Source organism: Tasmannia lanceolata, unplaced genomic scaffold (assembly GCF_043159265.1).
Source record: "Tasmannia lanceolata isolate RefF3 unplaced genomic scaffold, GAP_Taslan_0.1 ptg000012l, whole genome shotgun sequence".
Classification (NCBI taxonomy): Eukaryota; Viridiplantae; Streptophyta; class Magnoliopsida; order Canellales; family Winteraceae; genus Tasmannia; species Tasmannia lanceolata.
Genome location: NW_027518689.1, coordinates 20,661,728 through 20,689,064, shown reverse-complemented (window position 1 = coordinate 20,689,064; position 27,337 = coordinate 20,661,728). Strand labels below are relative to the sequence as shown.

General features: G+C 37.3%; 1 protein-coding gene across 1 annotated transcript; it reads right to left on the bottom strand.

The window, feature by feature from the left end:
• APG9 (autophagy 9 (APG9)) lies at positions 1–27,337 on the bottom strand. Its single transcript, XM_077391837.1, has 10 exons — positions 27,117–27,337; positions 25,216–25,868; positions 24,812–25,132; positions 22,549–22,771; positions 14,655–14,834; positions 14,334–14,540; positions 2,434–2,511; positions 2,210–2,280; positions 1,995–2,105; positions 1–1,212 (listed from the first exon to the last, which is right to left on the bottom strand). The coding sequence occupies exons 2-10, from the start codon at positions 25,791–25,793 to the stop codon at positions 366–368; spliced, it is 2,616 nt and encodes an 871-aa protein (XP_077247952.1). The 5' UTR covers positions 25,794–25,868; positions 27,117–27,337; the 3' UTR covers positions 1–365.

Here is a 27,337-nt window from a genome sequence, read left to right as displayed (position 1 = left end):
AATATCAAAAGCAAATCTTAAGCAACTTAGACCTTTAATGGGCATCTCTAATCACTTTGAATGAAAGGATATGTCTAGTAATACATCATGGTGTACACATGATAAGGCAATGCCCTACGTGGATTCTTGGCTGTCACACAGCCACATAATTTAACATTTGCTGTTATATTTAACCTTATTTTTAAATTTTAATTTCGAGTCCTGGAAAGTCTATACAAAAGAATACTGACCTTGCCGCCTGTACAACACCCAAAATGGACTCACCTTGAAAGCCATATATGAATTCACCCACTGAATAGCAAACAAAGGCGAAGACCTGAATTGGGTTGAAAGGGGGATTTGTAACCATCCATTGCCATTGATCATCAATCATTAGCTTCCTTCTTATAGGAAGATTCTGCAGTGGCCCCACTGTATATATCATGAAATGGGAGATTAAAATCCCCACCATCTTTCTCGAAATCATCCATATAAGTTGTCGAGGATAAACGGCGAGGATTCCTCCAATCCATGCCTGATTCAAGATCCTCCTCGCTTCTATCAGAGAAATAATCATAAGGGTGCCCAGACCCCGAATCATAATGGCCAAAAACTGGGGGATCAAGGAAACTAGCCTGGGGAGCAGTGGTCTCGGGACCATTTCGAGCCCACCAACGGGTATTTGTGGGATGTTTCACATGATCCGGGTCCGGATTCTGAAGGACACTGCCACGGAAGAAAGGACTAGATGTAGAGACTTCGAGATGACTCCGAAGCCGATCGTCCAAAGGGAAGTCCCAGTTTTCTTCACATCTTGGTTTGATTTCTTCATTGGTTTTTGGAATCCAAAAGTCTCTGCTTGGGCCAACAGCCACTTCTGAGGGTAATGTTGGCATGCCTCTTGAGTTATCTGCCGAATGGGGAGGGTGGGACGTGTAAAACCAATCAAGCAAATATGGATGACTCTTTTGATCCATGTTTATAGACCATAGAGAATCCAATTGATAAGTTGTTCTGGGAATGTTCCCTCTGTTAAAGAGTGGGTCCCTCGATGCATAGTTGAGCAATTCACCTTGACCTCTAGAATTCGGGCTCAGTTGCCACCTCCTGGCCGGCGAGTATGCCCACTGGATTTCCTGGTGTTGTATTTGCTGCTCTCTAAAATTCCGAAGGGTGGATAGGAATTGCTTTCCCTGAGCATTTGGCTCCCACGTAGGGTAAGTACTTTGGAAGCTGCAGGAAAAAACAAGGGGATCTATGTTCAAAAACATAGACTCAGAAATCAGTTAAGGACATAGAAACAGAAACTCCACAGGAAAATACTATATACATTGGTTGTATCTGGAAGTTTTAATGGTATCGGCAGAGTTGCAGGTGATAGAACAAACTGATATTTGCATCCTATGTTTTGATTTTGTAGAGAGCAATATAAACAAAATGTATGAAACCATGATGCAGTATAAAAAATACAAGGAAATGGAAGCCTAACAAATTGCCCATAAGTGGAGCTAAAAAACAAGGGGAATTTGCCCATAAAATTATCAGGAGAGCTCCATCTTTTATTGATTTAGATTTGAATTAAGAAAGAAAAGTGATTTGAAGACACCGCAGGGAGGATGCCAACGCCATGGCTGTCTCTATCTAAGCGCCCTGGCATCATCCCGTGGGATCCTACTAGCACTTCTCATCAAGAAATTATAAGTTACACGCCAAAAAATCCAAGTTACATTGAGAAATCCTGGACTAAAAAAGAGAAAAATTGGACTCAAATAACAAAGAGAAGATGGCTTTATGTCATTTCTGATAGAAAAATAAAAATCTAGGGAAATAACAATAAATGTGTTCCAAAGAGATCCAATACATTAGATACTCTAGCTATAATAGATTTTTTTTTAAATGGTGGGTCTTTATTAAAGAGGAAAAACACCCATGACCAAGGCAGTCATAGACCTAGGAGAATAAAAACAAGTAACTCTAGTTATCATATAGATAAACTACCACACATCCACACATACCTCAAAAATGATTTCTCCATTTTCCCTTGAGAGCTCCTTCTATCACGTACTGCGCTGTACGGTGAGCCATAGTTGCTATTTCCATGGCTCTCAAAATCAAAGACACTTAAGCTGCATAGTGAAATAAAATATTTAAAAGTCATTAACATGATGTACAAAATAAGACCAAATAAATGTATTGGTATCAATTCGGTCAGTGCAAGATTGAAAAAAACCTGCAAACGTTTCCAACACCTTCAACATCCACTGTGAAATCTGAAATGAACCGCAAAATGTCATCGACACGCTGCAAAGCAAAAACAGAGAACTGTCAGGGTTGTTTTGAATGATCCAGAAAGATGATGGTTTTTGTGTGTGTGTGTGTGTGGGGGGGGGGGGGGGGGGGGGGGGGGGGGCGAGGGGTCATGACGTTGTCTGTCAATATCAGTATGAATCACACCTTTGGTACGACAAAAAGAAGTAAATACGGCGTGAGGAAAATTGAGGCCATCTCCTCCAGTAACATCATCCCAGTGTACTGCAACATTGAGTAAATAAGCTTATAAGCACCACAACAATAATAGTTATATCATGCAATATAAAAGAACTAAGAGCAGCATGTGCAATTTCAGCCATAACATCATCCCTGTGGAATACATTTGTCGAGTAGAGAAGTATGATTTTTTAAGAGGAGAGAAGTATGATGAGCATTAATAATACATATTATGCAATATAAGTGCAGGATTAAGGACAGCTTGTGGGCTGTTCAGCGCTTAAGACCTGACAATTTCCCCAACAGTTGATTTTTTGAAGAGGGAGCAGAATTTATTGATAGTCAATCAGAGTACAGTAACGGAGACAGAATCCCACTAGATAATAAAATTCGTTGCAACAGTGTCATTTGCAGACCACCTCATGTTGGAGACTTCCAGATGCAAAAACAGACGTAGATCTGAAATTACTGAAATGATATTTGCTATGATCCACGGACAAGGTGCCCTATCGCTAAGCCTACGCCATTAACATTAGTGCCAATCCCCTTCAATGATCAATGGAGTGTGCGAGCCTCTTACGAACCATTTCAAGACTCAAAGGAGGGCTCTCGCTTCTGCATCACTAGAGTCACACACCCCAGCTGGTCCAGAAAATGAGAATAGAGTACACCTTGTATTGTAACAAAATATTCCCAACAATTTTTGCTCGAGCCGGATTACCTTTTGAACTTCCATCAAAATTGAACTTGACCCACTAAGCTGAGGTGCGAGCCACTTATGAGCCAACTTTACCTCCCAAATGACCGTCTTCCAATTTATTAGGATATCCTCCATGGTGTATGCAGCTAAGGTAAAGTCATTCCTAACCCAAGAGACAAGGGTGATTTTCCTTTCAGTTATTATACTTGCCAATCCCTTCTTTTTTTCTTCAAAAATATGGCTGTTCCTTTCTCTCCAAATATGGCATATCAAGGTGCACAGTACAACCCTCCAAAGGATAAGCCCTACTTTTACAGAGGGGCCATTGTTCCATTGCAAAATTGTTTTCCTCGTGGATCTATGGAAGACCCAATACATACCGAAGCTTTTGGTTATAGCCTTCCATAGACTGAAAGAGAATGGACAATGTAGCAGCACATGATCCAAAGTTTCTTCGTCTTTCTTACAAAAGATGCATCTGTTAGCAAGTGAAATCTTTCTCCTCTTGAGTCATTCACACATGTTAATCCTTTTGCTTGTCATCATCCAAGCAAAAAGCCACAATCTGAGGCAGAGGCAATGCTCGCCAAATTCATGGGAATTTACTTGAATCCGCATCCTCTCTTGCCAACCTAATCCAATAGTGTAAGAGGTCCAAACTCTTTGGCCATGGAAAGAAGGGGAACAATACTGGGATCATGAAGCGGTAAGAAGAAAGGAAAGGCTGCCTATTTTGATATCCTTAAGGTTTCAAGCCCTAAGCACCCCCCCCCTCTCTCGCTCTCTTTCCCAAGGTTGTCAGGGCAGGAATCGAAAGCAGGATTCGATTCGGGATTCGAAAGCGGGAATCGAAGGCTCCTGGGATGGTTGGAAGCGGGAATCGTGGGTTTGCCAGAGATTCGCCGGGGAATCGCCGGGAGTTGCTGGGGATTCGCAGGGATTCGCAGGGACTTGCTTGGGAATCGGGGTTCCTATAAAGTGGGAATCGGGGTTTCCATAAATTGGGAATCAGGGTTCCCAAAATTGGGAATCGGGGTTCCCAAAATGGGGAATTGGGGTTCCGACGGAATCGATTCGGGATTCCCCAGAATCGGGGAATCGAATCGAATCACGATTCCGATTCGAGATTCGGGGAATCGCGAATCCCCACAATCAGGTACGAATCCTGCTTCCCTGCTCTTTCCTCTCCATATAGCCACAAACTCTCACCCTTCTATCGGTCCACTAACCGGTATATGTCCGGAAATGCATTTCACAACAAGGACACCCCTATCCATAGGTCTACCCAAAACCAACACAAATAGAATTCCATGCGCTCAGACCTTTCCCTAAGACCTTTCCCTACAACAGGGTTAGTATTCTACTATTCTCCCAATCCGCTTATTTCCTCCCATACTTATCCTCAATGATTTTGTGCCACATTGCTTCCTTCTCCTCCCCATACCGCCATAGTCGTTCTCATGGCAGAGCTTTGTTCCTCAATTTAAGTCCAAAGCCGCCTTGTGATTTCAACCTGCATACATTTTCCAAACTCATTAAACGTATCACCTTTCTATCTGTCTCCCCTCCCTCCCCAAGGAAGTTTCTTTGCAATTTCTCTATTCTCTTCACCACCTTTGCCGGTATTTTGCACAACAACATAATAAACCGGTAGATTAGCCAGGGTCCTCCTGATAAGGGTTATTCTTCCCCTTAAAGGTAGGTATTGTTTCTTCTGTGTTGCTAATTTCTTCTCTACCCTTTCAATCACCAGATCCCAAAGCCATACTTTGGGGATGTCATATCCTACGTAGGGTACCTAATGCGTAGTTCTCTTTTACACCAAATAGCAAGGGCATGATTATCCACTTCCGTTTCCCGCAAATTAATACCTATTGCCAAACTTTTAGAGAAGTTTATCTTTAGCCCAGACCATTTCAAACCACTTGACTATTTTTTTTAGGTTTCTTGTGTAGTCCATCCCATCATGTAGGAAATTAGTGTGTTGTCCGCGATTGCATGGTTCTAGACCTCAAATAAATCTCCTTTATGTCGCCTTCATTAAGAGAAGATTTAAGGCTTCCGCCACCATGATGCATAGATACAGTGAAATTGGGTCTCACCATCCAAGACCTCTGGTGCTCCCATAAAACTCCGTTGAGGCTCCATCAACTAAAATAGATAATGATGATGTGGATATGCGTGCCTTTATGAAGTTCCTCCATTTGCTTTTGAATTCCAGCCTCTCCTAGAGGAACTCCACAAACTTTCGGTCGATGTGGTCATAGGATTTATCCATATCAATCTTGCATATGATGCCTTTCTCACTGCCTCTACCCCAAGTTTCGAGAATTTCATTGGCTACGAGAATGCCATCCAGAATTTGTCTTCCTTTCACAAAGTCTCCTTGGAACTAGGAAATAATGCTCCTCATTACCTCCTTCATTTTCCTTGATAATACCTTGGCCAACACTTTGTATATTGTGGATTAAGCTGATAGGCCGGTAGTCCTTAAGCTCAATGGCTCCCTCATGTTTTGGGATGAGGGTGACAAATGGGGTGTTTGCTTCCTTTCCCAACCAGCCTATTCTATGAAATTCACCCTTAAATAGTAAGACATCTTCCCATCCCAATAGTGCTGATAGAATGCCATCGGGAACCCATCAAGTCCTTGTGCATTATACTTTTTTATGCTGAAGATGGTGGCTCTCACCTCCTCCTCAAAGTCCCACTCCAACCATTTCTTTTGAACCTGGCCCATCCGCTTCAAGCTCAAGCCATCTAACTTTGGGTCTCCAGTCCTAATCTTGCTCATATAATTTTGAGAACTATCGCATTATTAGTCTTTTGATATACTCATTGTATTCAACCATCTCTCACCCTAAACAAGACAATTGATTGCATTGATTCTTCTTCTAGAATTCGCTATTATGTGAAAGAACTTAATCGATTTTGTCCCCGTCTCTTTAACCAAACGGCATGAGACTTTTCACTCCAATTTATTTCTTCCCTCCTCAAAATTTCTCATGTTCGGTCTTGAGAGTCTTTCTTCTTTATCTCTTCCTCCTCCAGCCTTACTTCCTCTTCCTTTCGTCTAGGTCATCTATCTTTAGCATGACAAGCTCCATCTTGGATTTTTGCCCCTAACCATATGTTTTTTTTCCATTTCTTTATCTTAATCTTCAATGCCCTCAACTTCCGAAAGAGAATAAATCCTTTCACCAGCTCCTCCATACACCAAGCCTTAACCCACTCATAAAAGCCTAGCACCTCAAATAAGGCCAAATCAAGCTTGAATGGCCCTGGCTCACCTTCATATTTATGTAGCTCAAGGAGAACCGGGCACAGATTTGATGTTGTGGGCAAGGCAACATCGTTTAGAGAATCAATGGAAGTCTATCCTCCCACTCTTTAGATATCAGCACCTGATCCAATATAACAAATGATTTTTATTTTTTTTTTGAATGATAATATGCAACAAATGATATTGTCCTGGTTGTTTGTCCATGTGAGAATCTAGCCCCTTCTAGAGGTAAATCCACCAACTTTGTCATGGATGTTCATCCATATGAGAACATAGTCCCTTTTATAGGTAAATCCACCAATTCACTGTTCAGGATGAATTTTGAGAGGTTCCTCATCCTTCTCGTAGTCCTCCCAGGAAAGCCTTTCTCATATGGGAGTTTGATTGTGTTGAAGTCCTCCAACCCCAAACCCCCGCGGCAAGAATAAAATCCATAGACTTCGCCATTTCTCAGAAATTTCTTGTCGCTCTCAGCCCAAAACAGATCATGTTGTCTTACCCTCGATGGTCCATATTCTGCCGCCAACTTCCATTTCGTGGAACATCCCGCCATTGAGCCTAGACTAGATAGAGAGTACTCTTTTCCTTCGGTCTCCTCAATATTGAACTTTTCTTTTCTCCATATTATGATGATTCTTCCGGCTGCAACCTTTGCATTTAAAGCCACCCACCTTTATTTCTTCTTTCCCAGATGTTTTTATGAGATTCACCACAACCCTTGATATTTTAGATTCCAAAACTTCCATGATGCCCACTCTTCTAATATGAGCAATGCCTTTTACAGCCACCCATGTCCGATGAGCCCAAACCCCTTATGTTCCAAAATACTATCTTCATAGTGTAAGTCGCAAAGTGTATAGTGTAAGTTGCAAAGTGTATCCCTGATATTGGCTTCATGCCAAATTCTTTAACTCCCGTCGCCCCTAGCTCTTTCTTTGCTTAACTATGCATGCTCCTTTCTCTCATGCCTCAATATCATCAAGCATCTTTCATGTAATGTTTCCTTTTACCGTCAAAAAATATGCCCACCTCCTTCCCCATGTCAGACATTATCTCCTTCTCCGCATGTTGCCAACTCCTCTCAGTGGATGATTCCTGGTAGCCCAAGTTAATTGCAGCTTTAATCATCTTCTCGCAATAAAGTTGACACATGTATGTTGACACATCTTCGTTCATCATACTACCCTTAAATGTCAGCTTGTTCTTCTCTTCACTTCATCTTCTCGACCTCCCTCCCCCCCTTCACAATATTTATCATTGAGTTCCCTGGAGGTGATTCCTTGCCTTTATGAATCCAATGATTTGATTTCATTCACGCAATAAAGTTGCAAAGAAAAATGCAAATTTGTAGTTATCCACAAGACATTAAATGTATAGAAGGTGAGCAGCGCATGAAATAAGTAGAAGTATCAAGGCATCTCGCGGTCTTATATGATGGATGCACATATTTTTATAAGGAAAAATATGTGGACAAAATTACAAGTGGGGACCGAGTGGATGGTGTGAAAATTAAAAACAATGTCTGTACACATCATGAAAGACTGCACAAATTGAAGGCTTAGAATTGTCCAATCAGGGTGGATTTTGCCCTGTGGCCCATCCATAGCAAGGCTTAGGAAATAATTGGTTTCGACTAATGAGCAAGTGGCCCCCACTAGTACTTTTGCCAACTCATTTTTTAGTAAAAATGAGTGCAACACACACACACACACACACACACACACAGTATATAGCAGAAGAGAAAAGGAGAGAATTATTTGAATTTCTCCCAAAATTCTAATAGAATTACACATCACTTTTTTTTGACTTTTTTTAACAAAGGCACTCTTTCAACCCACATATTTTCAATCCTTCCCCCTCCTTTATGCTTTTTAACAAAGGCACCCATTAAAGCCACATACTTTCAATCCTACCCCCCTCCTTTATGCTTTTTAACAAAGGCACCCATTAAAGCCACATAATTTCAATCCTACCCCCCTCCTTTATGCTTTTGTAATAAAAAAGTGGACAAAGTCAACATAGTGACGTTTTTTCTTTGCAAAATTACGGATTGGGTACATATGTTACATAATACTACGGATTTTTATGAACATATTACATAATACTACGGATTTTTATGAACATATTACATAATACTACGGATTCAGGACGCCTTTCAAAATATTGACGAATTCAGGGCACCTTAAGAGGAACAACATATTATGGAAACCTGTATAGATTGGAGGGCTAGGATCAACTTATGGAAATGATTTTACGGGCACAACCTATTTCTGTTGTGTTCCATCACATGGACGGTTTGGATCAACCTATGATGTGGTCCGTGCAGTTGGTCTTTTACTAGTGTGTGTGTGTGTGTGTGTGTGTGTGTATATATATATATATAGAGAGAGAGAGAGACGATATTCCACTCCCTTTCATCATTTCCAACCCCCACCACCCCACCCCTTTTGAATCAAAACGAATGAAAACATGTAATTACTAACCTTGGTTTAATTTATAATTTTCAAGTGAAAAAGGCTAGAAATTCAGATGGCTCAAATCCAATCTAATATTCTAAATCTCTACTATACAAAGTGTGGTGCTGTGGTTCTGTGGTGGTGGTGGGGTGTGTGTGTCAGAGAGGGGGTGGGTGGTTATTTCTTAGCCCGAAGACAGCCGAAGTGTATTATCTGACTCATTCACCCATATCACCAAACTAGCGCACCCCAAACCATTTGTAACCCAAGGGTGTTACATTACTACACAATAATAATCCTTCTTCCTGCTTTGTATATACGTGACAACAACACTACAGAGGCAATAAAGTGAAAAAAATAATCCTTGATTCTCCATCTCATAATTTTCCCCGTCGTTTTCACTCTATTGTTTCATTCTGAAGCTGCAGCTATGACTATGGTCCTGCCTGAAGAGCGGCTTCTTCGCAAATCTCAAAACTAAGCCTAAAAGACATACCCAACAACCAGACCTTCTCCATCAACCAAAGGCTTTGGTGGCACATCATCTTTGTATTAGATGGTGCAAAGTGGCAGGTAAGGAAAGAGAAGGATGGGTGTCGAGAGAGAGGGGGAGAGGGGAGAGGGGAGAGAGAAGGTGGGCTGACAAGTTGCTGCTTTTATAGCCTTTTCAATTCAAAAGTGATAAAAAACCAAACTTCAAACATCTATAAATATATTATATTCTAGATTACAGACTATTTCATTACTGATATTTGAGATAACTTATACCTCCAATGCACTTTTAATGAAGAATTTATAAGTAATATATCCCCTAGGCTGATCTTCAATCACTTCCTGAACATACTTTAATGTAAAATCCCTCCCTTGCCATATCACAGCCACAATACACTCCAGAAAACACACTATTCCTCCCCCCCGGCTTTTTCCCAAAAATAAAAAATAAACACCGCAACATAACATTGTCATTCCCTATCAAGCTAAACAGAGTTTGTTTTCATTCCCTCTTCTAGTTTCTCTACTCCAATAATAGTTTTTCCCCTCATGATAAGGGACAAAAGGATTAGAAATTTATAACGATGAGTCTAGGTTTAAAAGATTGAATCCAGTATTGGAAGAAGCTTATTAATATAAACCATTTTCACTAATTAAGAAAAGAAAGTCAATATTACTCTCTTGACATCAGCAGCCACATGAAAGTTAAGAAAAGTCAGCCTCCTCACTAAAATAGTCCCTAAAAACTAAGAGAGCTGCTAGGAAGACAATCCATGTCAGGGAGGCATAGTAAGGGACAAAAGGATGAGAAATTTACTAAGACGAGTCTAGGTTTAAAAGATTGAATCCAGTATTGGAAGAAGGTTATTAATATAAACCATTTTGACTAATCAAGAAAATAAAGTAACTATTCCTCTCTTAATCTCTTTACATAAGAAGCCACTTGAAAGTGTAAAAAAGTCAGTCTCCTAACTAAAATAGTAATTAAAACATAAGAGACCTGCTAGGAAGACAGTCCCTAACAGGGATGCCCCTATCCCTCCCTGTTACACCACATGTCAAAGTATATATTACAATAAGGTAAAGAAAAACGATTTTGAGCGAACTTTTACATTTCAAAAAAAAAAAAAAAAAAAAAAAAATATATATATATATATATATATATATATATATATATATATATATATATATATATATATATTACAATAAGGGGCCGTTTGGATACGCGGATTTTAGAATCCGGGATTTCTTCAAATTTGTAGCTAGGAGACGAGAAGAAGCGGACCAGCCGTTGTTTTTTACTCGTTTTTTACTTCTCGCCCTTCTTTCCCTCAACAAGAGAGTAGCAGATCCTCCCATATTTCCAGCTTTTAGAAATCTCAGGATGCAAGAGAGATTTTTAAAACGTGAATTTCTCACTTAAAATCCAAGAAACGCTATCGGGACAGCATACAGCAGCTTGATCATGAACCCTCTTTTACGTTGTTTTCAAACTAAAAACCTGGATTCTAAAATCCGCGTATCCAAATGGCCCCTAAGTTTTTTCCATAACAGAATAATACCCTTGGATTTTGATAAAATGAAAAAAAAAAATTCATACTCTAGTACACACGGTGAAATTATGAGGGATGTTTGAGAAGACCTTGACACAAGCACGTCTAAACTCTAAATATTGTCTTCCAAGACATAGTGTCATGATATTTCCTTGAGCTTGACACACAGAAGGGTTAGGTAACTTAGGTTTTAGCCTATGTCACAAATATAATTATCAGGAATTTCTCGGCAAGGTAAAATCTCGGGATGCATTATATTTTTTACTTTTTTCAGGTTTATATCAGGAAAAAATAATAAAATTATTTAAAAAATAAATAAATATAGAATATAAGAAAAAGCATAAAATAACAATAAATTAAAATATCGGGATAATTACCATTAAAAAATATCGGGATATCATCGCAATTTTTTATGAAAAAAATGGAAACATCGCTATATTTTTAAAATCTTGGGATTATTTCAGGATTTATCGCTTTATCAAAATGTCATGAGAAAACATGATATTTTGAAAATATCGTAGATATTTGTGATATATGTTTTAGCTTCATGGTTTTGTGAGGTGTCTACTCTTATCCGTTTGGCAGGTGCTCCCTCCCTCTCGCACAGGTTTGGAACTTTGGATTTCATTAAAGCGTTTAAAGTCGATGAATTTGTGTGGATCGAACTAGAGGCTTGAAATCAGAGTCGGATTGTTACATTTTCAGCCAAAGTTGGCAACTTTTGAAATGATTTTTTTTTTTCGGAGCCAAGTATAGGTCTAATGTTGATGTTGAGTTCTGTAACGCTTGACTGGTGAGAAAAGGGTCTGATAAAAATAATGGATAGGACTACTGATGAAATGCTGCAAGTAAACAACTAGAAATTGGCCAAAAGTAGAGAACTTATAAGAGAATTGAACAATCACAGGAACAATCCGACAGATCTTCACAAACAATGCTAAAGTGACCGTATTATTCTATTAATTATATCTGATTAGTCCCATTCTCATTCCTTCCATAGGATTGGAACTTCTTCCTTATTGCTTTCCATCTAATCCAGTATGTTGGTGGTTGGACATGGCAATATTTAATTTTTGTGGCGATCTGCAAGCTAGAAGCCGATCACCCTAAAATTTCTACTCTTTTTGTGAAATTTAGTAGTTAAAGCTTGAACTTCATTTTCCTAGGATGGAGAAATCTAAATCGTTTACATTTTAAAGGGTTGAGATCTAAGGAACCAACAAGAAGGAACTGACTGCAAGCTAGGTTTGGCTCTAGCTAACTCTTGTTTACTGTGAGTGATCGAGAACAGGGATTTCTTTGATGGATTAGACTTTTGGGGTGTTGGAGCTAGCTGGACAAAGATCCTCTCCTCTTTAGGTTCTTCTGGACCAGAATGCGTTCTGGAATCACAACCCCCAAAATGTGCCAATTTGGGGAAATTAATTTCCATTTATTCTTTACATAAAGTTCAGTAGGTTTTTTTTGGCCATGTGAAAATAAAGAAGTGAACAGCTTTTTTAGGTCAGAACTTGGAGTGTTTCCAATTTGGACGACTTTTAGATTGAGAAAGTGATGTATTTGGGCTGGGATAAGTAACTTGTAATTGGAGGACTCCTATTGAATTTAGTAAGTACTAAGTAGTTAGTCAAATGTTAGAAGTTTTGTAGTTTTGGAAGTTGGTGTTCTTGGTTTTCTATACTTATAATAGAGTTCCTATTTTTATTCGTCGCTGCTCTAAAATACAAATTTGACTTATTTAGGTCTATCAAAAGGCTGAAATTGATTGTATACTAATGTCAACTTGTCAAGAACGAGCTATGATTTTAAGGTGTTTTGATTTTGGTCCTATGATTAGGAGGTTTTGCTGCCCTGTTTAAGTGGTTAAATGAATAGTGACGAGTTTTCCTAATTAGTTTTTTTACCCTTCTTTCATCATGTTTTCATCACATCTATTGTTGTTTTACCAAAAGGGCGTAACACTATCATTTCAATATATGATCGGACTCATTAAGCTACTTTATTAAAAGAACAAACTTCTGAATTCCGAAGGCATTTGTATCAATCAGAAAAGAAATAAACTACTCTATGGAAAGTGTTTGTGTGGACATGTTTTTGTACCGTGTTAAGTGTGACATTCTATTTTTTATAGAATATAGTGATTACCTCTTTTATTAATAACTCTTCTTTTATTATAGACTCTTCTTTTCGCACTTCTTTAACTAATATTTGTTGTTATATCCCCTCCTCTAAGCCTAAACCCCTAAACAAATTCTTATTTCAATACTATATTCATTGTATCATATTGGTTTCGCTTTCTCACTGTATATTGGAGACAAAAGAGAACTAGATTAAATTGATGGATGCGTTGTTATTTGATTATCTCATGTTTGTTCTAGATTACAGTTGATTACTCATAAGATTTATTAGTTTGTTAAATGAATACCATATTTATATTGTTACAAATTATGATAAAAATCAGTAATTTTACATGTAAGTATGTGTCAACATTTCTAGATTTTTAGATGTTGCCATGTTAGACAACTCGTATCCGTGTCGAAACTCAACACACGAATCCATATCCACAAATTATGATTATATATACTTTCTAATTTAGCTGTGTCCCCATTTCTAAATTTTGGGGGTTTGCCGTGTCCGACAGTCCGTGTCCGTGTCGACAAGCGACACTCATGTTCGTGTCCACAAATCATAGTAGAGTGCTTGAGTATATCCCTTACTCTGATTCAGATAATCATGGTATATTACTTTCATTTTCCTTAATGCAGCTTAAAATACTGAAGAATCACAAAATTCATAGGATTATTCTGCCCCATGACAGTATGATTTCTTAACATATCCTTATACTAACAATGAATGGACAGTCGTCCAAGCAAAGCATACATTCATTATTTTTCACAAGATGCAACACAGGAAGAGGCCTATTCCTCTTAGTAGATAAAACAAAACTACTAGCGTTGCAACTTGGGTCGGACTCAACCCGAACCCAACAGGTTCAACCCAATTTTGGCTCAGGTAGGGTTGGCATTACTTCGGGTTGGGTTGGGAAAAGCCAACCCAATTTAATTTTGGATTGCATTTAGGGTTGAGGCCTTGGAAACCCGACCCGACCTGACCTCCGTCCTCTAATTTTATTTTTCTGTTTGGCCCTAGGTGAACCTGAACCCAACCCAACCCGATTTCGTGTTAGATGGGTTGGGCTAGGGTTGAGAAATTTAGAGACGGGTTGGGTTAAGGTTGACCATCCTCAACCCGAGGTTCAGGTTGGGCCAGGTTAGGGCTGAGGGAATGCTATCTCAGGTTGGGCTAGGGTTGGCCTCAACCGGATCCAATCCAACCCGAGTTGCACCACTAAAAAGTACAACGGCAGTAAAGTAGGGGTTTACCTGAAACAAGGTTTCAAACTCCATTCGGACAGAGTCAGCATTTTCTTTACCACGCCATCGCTTTGGCATATAATGGGTATGCTGGACAACAAGAGACATTGAACCTTCTGGATCAAGGACCTGAAATTCATCAGTCACAGCAGCCCTACTGATAGCAGTCACTGTTCCAAAAATGGCAGCATACCAAAACAAGTTGCGACCGAATATCTGCGTATAGAATCAAGATTCCATCAAATAAATATCTAACCACTTATTATCCTAAAAATTTTTTTTAAAAAAAAAGATAGTCTAAATCATTGCAATGGTGTGTTTAGACATTACATGACCCTCTAGCAGAGACTCTTCCAGTAATGCAATGATGATCAGAATAGCAGCAAAGCCACCAGAAACAAATGAGATAAACTTTGCAATCAAAGTAACAATAGGGGAAGGAAATTGCTTTAGATAATCTGCGGCATGTACAACACTACTGTTCATGCGATGTTTGAACAGATGGTCAACCTACAACAAACACAGAAAGAATAAGAGCCGAAAATACAGATCAACAATGTAAACGGGAAAATAAGGAAATCAACATTAGCAAAACAAATCAACCTCTTTGGTTCCACTTATTAACACATTTACTATTTTAAAGAGGCTCCCGATTTAAAGAGCACAACACACATGTTCCTTACCATTAAGAATGCATGCGCCATTAATAGCATATTAATCTCCACAAGATTGTAATGGAAAAAGTTAGCCCAAAGAATACACAAAATGAGCATTAGTTACAGGCCCTACTCATGACCTCGTTAAAATTGTCTTAAAAGGCATACAAGGCTTACACCTTTAGGTGAGGTGTAGCCTCAATGCCTCATGGTTTATGCCCTAGGCATTGTGGCATATTGAGAGTTTGAGACTGTTATGAAGTGTAAACTTCACAGGCATGTCTGCCATGAAACAAAAAAGGAGCAACCCATTTTTTTTATAAATTGGTTCTTTCCCTTCCCAACTTAAACTAATAGCTAAGGTCACCATTGAACGAAACCATCTAGATTATATAGACTATATTAACTTTCTAGATTCTTTACGATTAAAAAAATTATTAAGTTTCTGGATTTTTAAGTTTATATTTTTTTTATTCTTAGTTGAATGATGGTCAATACTTCGAAAATGTGGAACATGAAGCAAATTTTATTTCTAGAATTTATACTAATTTCATAATTTTTAAATTTTACTTTATTTATAAATTTTGAAACTTTAGAAATTATGAAATGAGGGTTAAATTTTCAAACTTTATGAAATGAGGCAACAATATGGGTTTTTTTTTTTTTTTTTTTAGAAAATTGAAACCAATTGAATGTACAATATGGGTATTATGGAAAGAGCAAAATGCTTGTATATTCAAGTGAAACACAGAGAGTGTAATTCCTATATAATAAGATCATTGACTTGTCTATTGCATGGGCGAGAACTTTTCCCAGCTTTAGATTTGTATCTGCCTATGATTTATGGTATGGACGGCAGGGGATAAGTCGTGAATCGAGTCGGGAACCTAAGATCAACCGAGAATGGGCCCCCCCTCCACAGGGCATATTGAAGTTGAACTTTGATGGGTCTAGCATGGTAACCCATGTCCGGCAGGAATTGGAGGTGTTCTAAAGGATGAGTTTGGGCAGTGTAATGACTGTGATTAACTTCTTCTTTGATAACCGTAAGATTTAGGCCTTTGGATCGGTAGATTTAAATTTGAAGCGTGGGGATCGAAGATCCATCGTTGATCAACCCTTAATCTTAAAAATTTAATCGCTCTCTCCCCTTGTTTATCTTAGATCCATTGCCCCTTTGGATCAACGGCTATTGAAAGGTTATCAAGGCTTGTTGAAAATGAATAAATTCCATGAAAAATGTCACTTAAAATATGGAAAATCAAGAGTTTAATGTTGTGGGAAGAGGGCCACGTTTTTCCTTGCTTGGGAAAATGTGAATACTCTTAAATAGAGAGTGGCCCACCTCCAAATTATTCTAATTCTAAAAATAAATTATATTCTTTGATTTTTTAGAGATGATCTAAAAATCTAGGTATAGTAAGATATAATTAGGGATATCTACTAACCATGAAAAATGAGTGAATGAGAGATAAAATAGGAAGATTCCAAATTTTATGGGCAGTTACATGATTCCCCATGAGGAAAGAATTGTGCACACAACTCATTGTGCACATCTTTTCCCTCTTTTGGTCGTTCCTTTCCTTTCTTTTATTTTCGTTTGAAATTTAAACCCCTTAAAGATAGCTACTATGCCTTGTAGATAAAGTCAAGGGGTTGGATTGATGGCAATTTACCATAGCCTCTTACAACTCACCATAAATTCCAATCTTAAAATAAGGAAAGTAAAGTAGAATAAAAAGAAACTTGGGCCTCCTCACACGCCCAACTATTGCTTCCTTTTTCCCCTCTATATCTCGCCCATATTCTTCCCTTCCCTTGTTCCCCTTGCACACCGGAGGAAGGAAGAAAGGAAAAGTGAAGATAAAAGTGAAGATAAAAGCGAAGCTTTGACCTCCTGTCTCAAACTCATCACAAGTAAGTATAGTGTACATATTTATGTTTTACTCAAGTTAGGCTAAATCCACTTGATATTGGTTTACCTAATATAATCATATGATATTAATGGGTTTCATCATCCAAACTGTTACAATTGGTCTGAGTCTATAAAACCATAAGAATTTTCTTGTCATCTCATTTGTTAGAACGGTCCAAATTACTTAAGGGTTCTTGATGTGTTGTTGTCACTTAAGTGCATAACTAAAATTTGAGATTAATAGGATATTAAGGGTTTCCTTATATTTTACAGACTTAATTAGTTGATAAAATCATGGGTTCTACTCAGTTATAAATACTCTTAGTCTACAATTGAAATTTTTATCAAAGCATAGAGTTTCAAGTAATAAAGTTTTATGCAGTTTTAAATCTCTACAGAACTATGCGCACAAAAAAAAAAAATTATGAATGATACTTTTTAGATTGATTTCTCAACAGTAGAAGCCCACTAAATTTTCAAGGAAAATGATAATAGAGATTTGATATTTAACAATTCCAGGTCATATGTTAAATAAAGTGATTTTTTTTTATTTCCAAAATAATATCTGTATGTAGAAATAAAACTACTAAAATTTTATGTAGGCCTTGATTTTCAACAGACATATGTACCTATTGTACATAAGAACAACCTCGCACATGTATAATTTTGCCCAAACAGTGCTAATGATATGTACAACGATAAAACGATCTTTATTACATGAGCCTTTTTCCAACAGTTATATTAAGGTGGAGTGAATGATTTCTCTCAATTTTCTCATAAATGATTTCACACCTAGATCAAATGATTTTTTTTATGTTATGTCAGTTCTATACATACATATATATATATATATATATATATATATATATATATATATATATAAATGATGTGTTATGAAATATCAAGATTTGTTTTCATCAGAACGCACATCATCAAAATGATTTTTAACTCCAAACACTAAGATTTATGAAAAAAATATTCTGTGTAACCAGTATATATGAAGTAAAATAAATTTCAATTCATAAATAAAAGAAAACAAGTGTGCTATTCTCGTTCGGGTATATATGTATCTTATAAATTTTAATTTAAGAAAAAGGGCTATTAGGAGTAAGAGGTTAGACGATTCTGGCTTTCAATCCTCCCCTAATGTATGCTATAACATTTAGATGGGTATCTTAGCATCTAAATTTATGCCAGGTCTGTCAAACCGCCCTCTTATTTCAAGGCCGTTCCAGAGCATCCACCTCACAGGTTCAATAAAACATTTTCGATAAGGCAGGTGATAGCTAACTTTGCTCGTATGGTTTTCAATTCATGCAACAAGAATGGTGAAGTATCTAAATTTTTATGGTTTTCTAAATTATGCTATGATAAATGAAATTTTGTCTCTTGTATTACATGTTGGAAATGGAATCTGATTTCTAATAAGGAATTATCAGTTTAATTGTTTTTATCATATGAAATAACTTGGAAGTCGGATGGAAACATAAGAAATATCCAAAGAGGAAATGGGAAAGGGGTGATGGGAAACCATTGAGTTATCCCCGTAAATAAAAGATATACAACTTGGGAGAACCGCGCAACTCCCAGTTGATGTCGGAATCCTACGGAGACCAAGAGTCCCTAGGCGGTATGATCTACCGTAATAAGTCCATGCGGAGTCGACCGTGTCGGCAAGGGCAACAAGCTAGTGGGAGCTGGAGTGCCCTGGGTTTAAATGAAAATGGTTACGATAAGAATGTAGCAGATTATAATCCTACGGAGACCAAGAGTCTCTTTCAGTTATTAGTACATTTGTTCACCCTAAATGATTTGTCTATTCAATTGCAGAAGATTTTGGTAAACCATTATTTGAAAAATTACAATTGTCTTATCTATAATATGGATCTTGATATGTTGTTTTAAATTGAATTCTTATACTGGTTCAGTTCTATCATCCTGCTGACCTTATTTTTATCCCCAGGATTAGAGAATTCTAATGAGGGTGCATTTGCGCACGAGGACGTCTAGGAGCGTAGGATGATGGGAGCAAATAATGAAGGAAGACGATACCCTTCGTCAACACTTTGAATTTATTTTAAATTGACTAGTTCGAGACTTTACTTAATTGAGTAAATTGGTTTTAAATTAAAGTTATTGTAAGGAGACATTTTGGAAATTGAATAAGAGCGATGGCTATTTAATTTTCATATATGGTTTTTTTTTTTAAATTATGAGTATTTTGGCAGGTGTTTACTTGTAGCGATCCGGTCATGGAAATCGGGTCATTACAGGCAGTGAGATGGGCATTTATGGGCCCCATTGGTGTTGCAGATGCCAATGAAGCCGAAAGTGCATGCGGTTCATCATGGAATAAAGTTCCTTGTGAATGTTGACCTAAATAAAGCGGTGGTAGAGGGATGGCTCAAAGGGTGAATCGAGTCGGGAACCTAAGATCAACCAAGAATGGGCCCTCCCTCCACAGGGCATATTGAAGTTGAACTTTGATGGGTCTAGCATGGTAACCCATGTCCAGCAGGAATTGGAGGTGTTCTAAGGGATGAGTTTGGGCAGTGAGATGGGCATTTATGGGCCCCATTGGTGTTGCAGAAGCCAATGAAGCCGAAAGTGCATGCGGTTCATCATGGAATAAAGTTCCTTGTGAATGTTGACCTAAATAAAGCGGTGGTAGAGGGATGGCTCAAAGGGTCCCACCCTCATCCTAGGAGATTTGCGCCGTTCTTTGACTAAATCCATGATAAGGTTAGTAGCGCTAATATTTCCTTCATTCATGTGAGGCGTTCGAATAATGGAATAGCCGGCAAGCTAGCCAGGGAGGGCACCTCGAAGGAGGGGGTGGAACTCTTTGACTTTCTTCCGCCATAACTTTTTCCTCTTTTGTTGTATTTCTTTTCTCATTTCATATTGTATCCTCTTTGTTTTGGATCGACTCACTCTTCGTCTCTTCCAACAAAATTCTCACCATTCAAAAAATATGAAATGAGGCTTACACCTCACGCCAGGACGATTGCTCCCCACCTTAGAAGAGGGTTGAAAGCCTTGCCTCATGCCTCCAAGTGTAACAAGAACTAGCAACTAGCATGCAAGTTAACCATGGTAGTTCAACCATGCAAGAAATATAAAAGAACTACCAAAATTTTTCCAATTTTCCAAGCCAAGACCTTCCATATTTTGACAGGCAAAATGGTCGACAGGAATTGGTAGGCTGTTAATGAATTGCCATTGTAAACAATTACAGATCGACCAACCCAACTCAACTCAACTCAAGCCAACAAAACCCAAAGGACCCAATAAAAAGTACAAATCTGCATCATAAAAAATTACAGATCTGCAACTCAATGCCAGGGTAAAAGATTTGTATCTACCGTTCTGAAATGGGATTTTCACCATATCATGATCTCCAAAATGTGAGGAGAGTGTTTTGTTTTGTTTTTTTGAAATGGAATCGGGTGTTTGCTAAAAAAAAGAGCATACTTTGTTCAACAGCCTTTATAAGTATTGAGACTTGAATGTGTTTGTAGCAGTTTGTTTTATGATTTAGTTATATGGACCATGATAGGACCCATTAACATTTATTGAAATATTGCGATTTTTCTTTTCAGCCCTTTACATTGCAAAGCTATGATTTCAATGGGTTATGTGAATTCCTTTCTCCCTTCAAATTTCTTCTCCTCCTCTCCTTTTCCTTCTCTACATTAATTCCCACAACTTCAGAGGCCTCCTCCAACTGATCTCTACTGCTCTTTTACATTAACATGGCATCATATCACTGATCTGATACTTGAATTCTCTCCCACCTTTCTCTCTCCTCGTAAATCTACAGGAAACCTTAAATCTGTCTTCTCCTGATCAAACCAGAAGATCTAGGGTTTTTCCTCTTGTTGTGCAAAGAAAACCTATGAGGTTCTCAATGCTTCTATGTCTGGGTGCCTGCTACCAAAGCGGTGCCTCTTTTGGTGTTTAATCAGGGAGGATTTGTAACATATATCAGTGAGTGTTGTCCTATGCAAGGACAGTAAGTGTTGCTGTGCAGTTTATCTAACTTTTGTGAAGTTTGTGTTGGTGCAGAATGTGTACAGCCCATATACATGGAATTTGAAAGATTGCAGTGCCTTCATGCTGTTCGTGGGGCCATAAGATTGCCAATATGCAGTTTGTGTAGCTAGGAAGGTGCATCTACAGTGTTCGTGTGGATAGTGTTCGTGCGGATTGAATTATTCAAATCTTACTATTCAAATTAAATCTGATGGATTTCGATTTAAATCCCCTCAAATCTTAATTTGTATGAATCTTGTGATTTTCAACTGAATATTAAGATTCAATCGTAAATCGTATGATTCATACGATTTATCCTAATTAAGTTTTGTATTAAGTAAAATAGGATTTTCATTCGAAAGAACCCCTTTCCCTTCTGCATTAGAAGAAGCCTTTGAATACACTCTTGTTAGAAGGAAGGAGACAGATGAAGAGGAAGAGAGGTTACAACGAATCAGAGCAGTTTGAACCAGTCAAGCACAGGGCATACGCTTGAGGGAATCATTTACATCGAGAAGGGAGGAGACTATAATGAGGGACTACATCGACGACTTATCAGATTTTTATATTGGTATTTGATGTTTGATGTTTGTGACTTTGAGAATCAATACGAGCTTGTGTCTTTTATTATTCTTAAGATCATTATCCAATATGTATGGGTTTGAATGAGAAATAGATTATTAGTAAGTGACAAGTTCGTTAGCAAACAATTCCTATTATGATATTGAATAACCAATCATGGCAGATTCTATTTAAATTAATGGATTTAGGTTAAAGATAAATAATGGCTATTTTATTGCCCACTAATTTGTGCATATTTTTTTACATTTTTTGAAAAATTTATAATATATATCTGAATGAATATTATAATGATAGATAATCTGATACCATTCAACCCCCTATTATTCCGATTTTCAAAACATTGTCTCCTAGAACCCACCCTGAAAATCTATTTCATTCTGGAGGTCACTGCCATTTAGCTTTTAATTTAGAAAGTCATTATTCATATTGCAACCATTAATGTGTTTGGAATGGCAATACACAAATGGTAGTTGGCTAAATCCAAACGGTGTAAAAATTTATTTCCAAATTGTTCTTAAATGTCACCTACTGAGAACTAGAGCCGTGCAATGGTAGGTGAGCTGATGGCTCTAGAAAATGAAAGTCTAATGGCTCCTGAAAATAAGTCTAATAGTGCTTACAAGCATTAACACTAAGATAGAAATTATAGATTTGTTTCCGTGTTTACGACATGAAGACTTGATAGCATGGTAGATTAACAAAATAAATACAGAATAAAAATACTAACTGATCAGCAATTACTAATCTAAATCCCATGTTTTTAATTATTTACTAGCCACAACAAAGAATGCTTATGTATGTGTATAAAAACTAAGATCCAATTGACCCACAATCTCTAGGTAATGGGGGTTAAAGGTTTCTATGCGAAGGGGTGCGACCCATTTTCAAATACTAACGTATACAGACAATTTTATTTTATTTTTTGAATGGTTACAATCAAATGTTATAACAATAGAAATTACAATTTTAGTTTCAGAAAATAATCACAATTCAAGAATGTGGACTGAGAATCAGGCATCGATGAAATAGATATTACCTCATTGAATTCCCTAAAAATCCACCTTGAAAGGTTAGACCACCTTCGAGATGATGCTGTACTCGGGTGATTATAGAATTGCTCAGCATGCCTCAAGAAGAGATATACCAACATAAAAATAACAATAAATGGGGAAATCAGTAGCATCCCAAACCCAACGGCCATAAGCCTCTTCTTTAATGAAGAAGGGTTACTAATAAAGTCCCTCCGAACACAAAAGTTTCTGCAGAAGTAGAAAATACTCAGTATCAGCACAGGGAAAATTACTAATTTCAATTTAATATAGCATACTTCAGTATAAAGTAGGTTTCTTTGTTTTTTTTGTTTTTTTTTAGTGATCTTTGAAGTGTATTTCTTCGAGAATGCCATTTCTGAAAAGAAATACTATTAGTGCCTGAACTCTGAACAAGAAAATATAAATATCATAAAAGTGAAAGAACTAAAGTCATCATAAAAGATTGCACTAGACTCAATAACAACCCCCACCACCAAAACCCCACCAACTAAACTAGTGGAAAATAAGAAGTCAAAGAACAACTAGATTTCCCAAAAAAAAAAAAAAAAACTAGATTTCCCAAAAAAAAAAAAAAAAACTAGATTTCCCAAAGATGCCATTAAAAAATGGCCAAACATATTTTCACACTAAATACAGCCAAATTGGAGAAAGGGAAATGATATCCTTCCCCGCCCCCCGCCCTTTAACGGTTTTTGTGAGAATGGTTCACTGCTTGAGGATAAAATTCACCCCCTCTAACGTTTTTCTTTGCCTATAAAACTTAACGAATAACGTTAAAGAGGGGTGGGATTTTATCTGTCAGAGAGGGAAATATCAGTCCCCTTGGAGAAATTATTATTGTATAATTGGAGAAATGGTGCAGAAAATGATTGTTAGGATAGTATTTTTTATGGAAATATCGATAGTGCATAGGAAGATAATCATACAAGGATGATCCATGCCTGAAGGCACACAAATGCATGCATATTCATAAATGTATGTACAATGAATATACCATGTCTTCGGATACAAAACTATCAGAAACCAATATAATCTAGAAACAAAAGCTTGTAGAAACAAAAATAACATAGACAACAACGACAATAACTCCCCTTGCATAATGTATTATACTATTAAGTATTAACTAATCAGACAAGTTCACTGAGAACATTTTTCCATAGCACAAAAAACAAAATAAAAATTAATGTACAAATAGCTTGAACCTCATATGCCAGTTTCATGACAATGCTTTGGTGGAAAAAAGCGAGATACTAATGTAATATTAAAGATTTGGTCGGAATCTTCAGCATCATGATTCTCAGATATGAAAAGGTTAAGCTCAATTAATCTAAAACGGTATACTTTGATGTCATTCTAGCTTGACTTATTTCATATAATTTGAACTGCATCTGCATATCCCCTATTAAAAACTTGTACATATTCTCTTTCAACAATCTTCTGGAGAAGATGGCAATTAGCCGTTGGCCCCACTAATATGGGATATCATTACCAATTAACATCAGAGACTGATGATGCTTAATGAGATAAACATTATCGACTAGCCATATGTTCAAAAAACAAAAACAAAAATGTGTGGCGTACTCTTCAAAAAACTCATCATATGCATGCACGCACACACATGGTATAGTGATTAACTGTATTTAACTGAATGGTAAAGGCCAGTTTCAATTTCTACTGTGTTTGTTTTTAAGGATCTTTTAATCTGATAACAAAATTAACTGGAAGATTTTATTATAGATTAAATTCGTTCATTTAATAAATTCAGGAATTTGAAGGGGACACACACATATGTATGCACACACACCCACACATGTGTGTACAAGCACGCACAGCCACGCATACACGCACGTGTATATATATATATTAAGAGATGGTGGGGGGAGCGAGGGGGGGAGATAGAGAGTAAACAATGGAGGAGTTGCTTTTGCGCATCAACTACAAAGATTAACATCATATGTCACTCAACCATCAAGAGCCCACTTCACAATAACTTTTCCCTTTTCTTTTTTTTTTTCTTTTTTTTTTTTTTTTTGCGTTATAACTGAAAGCCTTCAATTATTCCCATAAAAGGAATCATTGTCCTATGGAGGCAGAAAGCTAAAATATTTTATAAAAGTAGAAGTTCAAAACATGTGTAAAAGGAATCAATTCCCTACTAGGCAGAAGCTACAATATTGCACAAATTTAGAAGTTCAAAGAATACTATAATAAAAATTAAAAAGAAAACCAATAAATATGTCACACTACCTGTCAAACATGCTCTGCAGTATGCACCAATTTAAGGTCCATTCAAGAGTCTTTGTCAATATCAAGTAATGTTTCCTTCCATTCACACTGGAGTTGACAGAAGGACCAGCACCGGGAACCCACCGAGGGATTTGAAAAGCCAGCACACCTTTGTTGAGCATCCCAATCAAGTAATTTTCCTTACGCATAATCCGCATTAACACATCATGTGCAGAGAGATCCTTCACCACACATAGTTGCCGTGACCTTTGTATCTGAACAACTTTTTCTAGAATTTCTGCCCATGGTGTGGTTTGAATTTCACGATCTGTAACATTAAGACTGCAGAAAGGTAAAGGATTTGTTAATGGTCCATCAGTATGTTTAATTCCAAATAAATGATAGGTTCTCAGTTCGAGTCTCACCTATTATAATAGAAGTGACGAATCTCCAATGTGTCTTTCAGTTGTGCAAAGAATCTAAAAAAGCAGAAGACCCAATAGATAGAAAATATTCCCAGATACCCAACAATGATACCCTTCGAAAATGTGAAGGGAACTAATGGGTGCTTGTGAAGAGCCTCCTTTGCCAGATCACAGGGCTTTATTCCCGACTCAACGGCATCAATCCCACATTTTGCATTACGCAGGCCATGCCAATCAACAAATAATAGAAAAAATCCAGAAAAACATATGGTGAAACCAAGGCTCAAGAGTTCAACCATCCACTTGATGATAATACACCAAAGTCCTTTTTCACAGTAATAATTATATAGCCTTTCAAAGAAAAGGTCTAAATCGGAAATTGGTTCTACGTTCAAACTTTCACCATTGAGAAGTCCAGAAGGACTCTCACTACCAGTACTCTGCAGCCTTCGGTACTCGGACAGCTCTATTTCAGGGGGCACGTCATTGAGTAAACCAGTGGTTAGTGATGACTCTCCACGCCATTGCCATTTAAATCTGCTGGAGGCAGTTGCACCCTTCTGGCTACTGGACATCATTCATGTACACTCAGACCATGCAAAACTAGCCAGTCCATTCCCCAAACTCGTTGTTAGAATGCTTTAGACACTGAGCTGAAAAAAGAAAAACCCGGAATTTTAATGCGTCGAACAAGAACAACATATAGAATAATACTAATAGGGTTCATCCCCAAGTTAAAAAATCTAAATGAATGATGGGGAGTAAGATAAGTAATATCTGAAAATCATAATCGTATCGTAAATCGCAAAAGGGGTCGAATCGTAAATTGAATCGTAAATCGTAAGATTTTTTCAGATTTATAAGTAAAAATCAGAAAAAATTATTAAAAATATAAAAAATTTAAAATGAGTATAAAATGAGTAATTATCTATTTTCCAAAAAAAAAAAAAAAAAACTGAATTTTTGAATCAATTTTGAGCTCAAAACTGATTATTAGACTCCAAATTAAGGCTATGTTTGCTTTGGATTTTGAGAACCGAGTGCGAGTCCAAAAAGATTATTAGACCCACTGTTAAGGCCCTGTTCGTTTGAGATTATGCCAACTGATTGTGAGTCCAAAACCGATTATTGGGCTCAAATTTACGTTTAATTTTGAGCCCTGTTCGTTTGATATTATGCCAACTGATTGTGAGTCCAAAACCGATCATTGGGCTCAAATTTTCGTTTAATTTTGAGTCCAATAATTGGTTAGGACTCGCAGTTGGTTGCTATAGTCTCGAACAAACACAACCTAAACGTAAATTTGGGTCCAAGCCCAATAATCAGTTTTGGACTTGCAATCAGTTCTCAAAAACCAAAAGAAACAGGGCCTAAAGATTAAAACTGGTGTTGGGCTCCAATCGGTTGCAATAATCTCAAACGGACAAAGCCCAAGGACTGTTTATTTTGGATTTTAAGAACTGATTGGAGAAAAATTCAAAACAAAGGTGGGAAAACAGCTAACTCTTCTCTTCTTCTTGCTCGTACAATTTTTTGAGGAACCCTAAAGATCGAACGAATCAGCAAATTCAAACCCTAAAACTGATGGTTTTTTTGTTTTTTTTTTTTGCGTGTTTTTGAGCTCTCGTAAACCCTAGAGTCGACCAAAGAAGGGCAAACAAAAAATATAACCACAAACCCTAAAAATTCTGAAAGACAAATAAAAAATCCTCAATTTCAAAAAAAAAACAACGCAATCAAACGATAAGAAAGACCAGTACCCAAAAAAACCCTAATCGCCACAAACCCCAAACCAGAAAGACATATAATAAAATCAAAGAAACTTGACTGCAATCAAAGTATCTCTAAAAGTAGCAGATTACTGTTAAACATGTGGAAAGATTACTACTTTATTTATTTACCTTGATTGATTTCTTGTGATGAGCTGATTAGGGTTTCAAAATTTTGTGAGGAGAAAAGTCTTTTATTGTTCTTGCGGTGTCCCCAAGGCTACAAGAACACGCACGCCTCTGAGCTTAGGGAGATGTTTCCGTATGGAGAAGAAAAACTTTGGTTCTCTTCTCCAATAATTTATTGGGATTTTTACCTATGAGTCTCTCTCTCCCCTAAGTCCTAACAAAAG

Excerpts from the sequence above, each read along its gene's own strand:
- APG9 (XM_077391837.1), bottom strand. The coding sequence starts at position 25,793 with ATGATGTCCAGTAGCCAGAAGGGTGCAACTGCCTCCAGCAGATTTAAA. Across the intron at positions 2,106-2,209 it reads GGTGTTGGAAACGTTTGCAG|CTTAAGTGTCTTTGATTTTG; the intron begins GTTTTTTTCAAT and ends TTCACTATGCAG. Across the intron at positions 1,213-1,994 it reads ATGGAGAAATCATTTTTGAG|CTTCCAAAGTACTTACCCTA; the intron begins GTATGTGTGGAT and ends TTTTTCCTGCAG.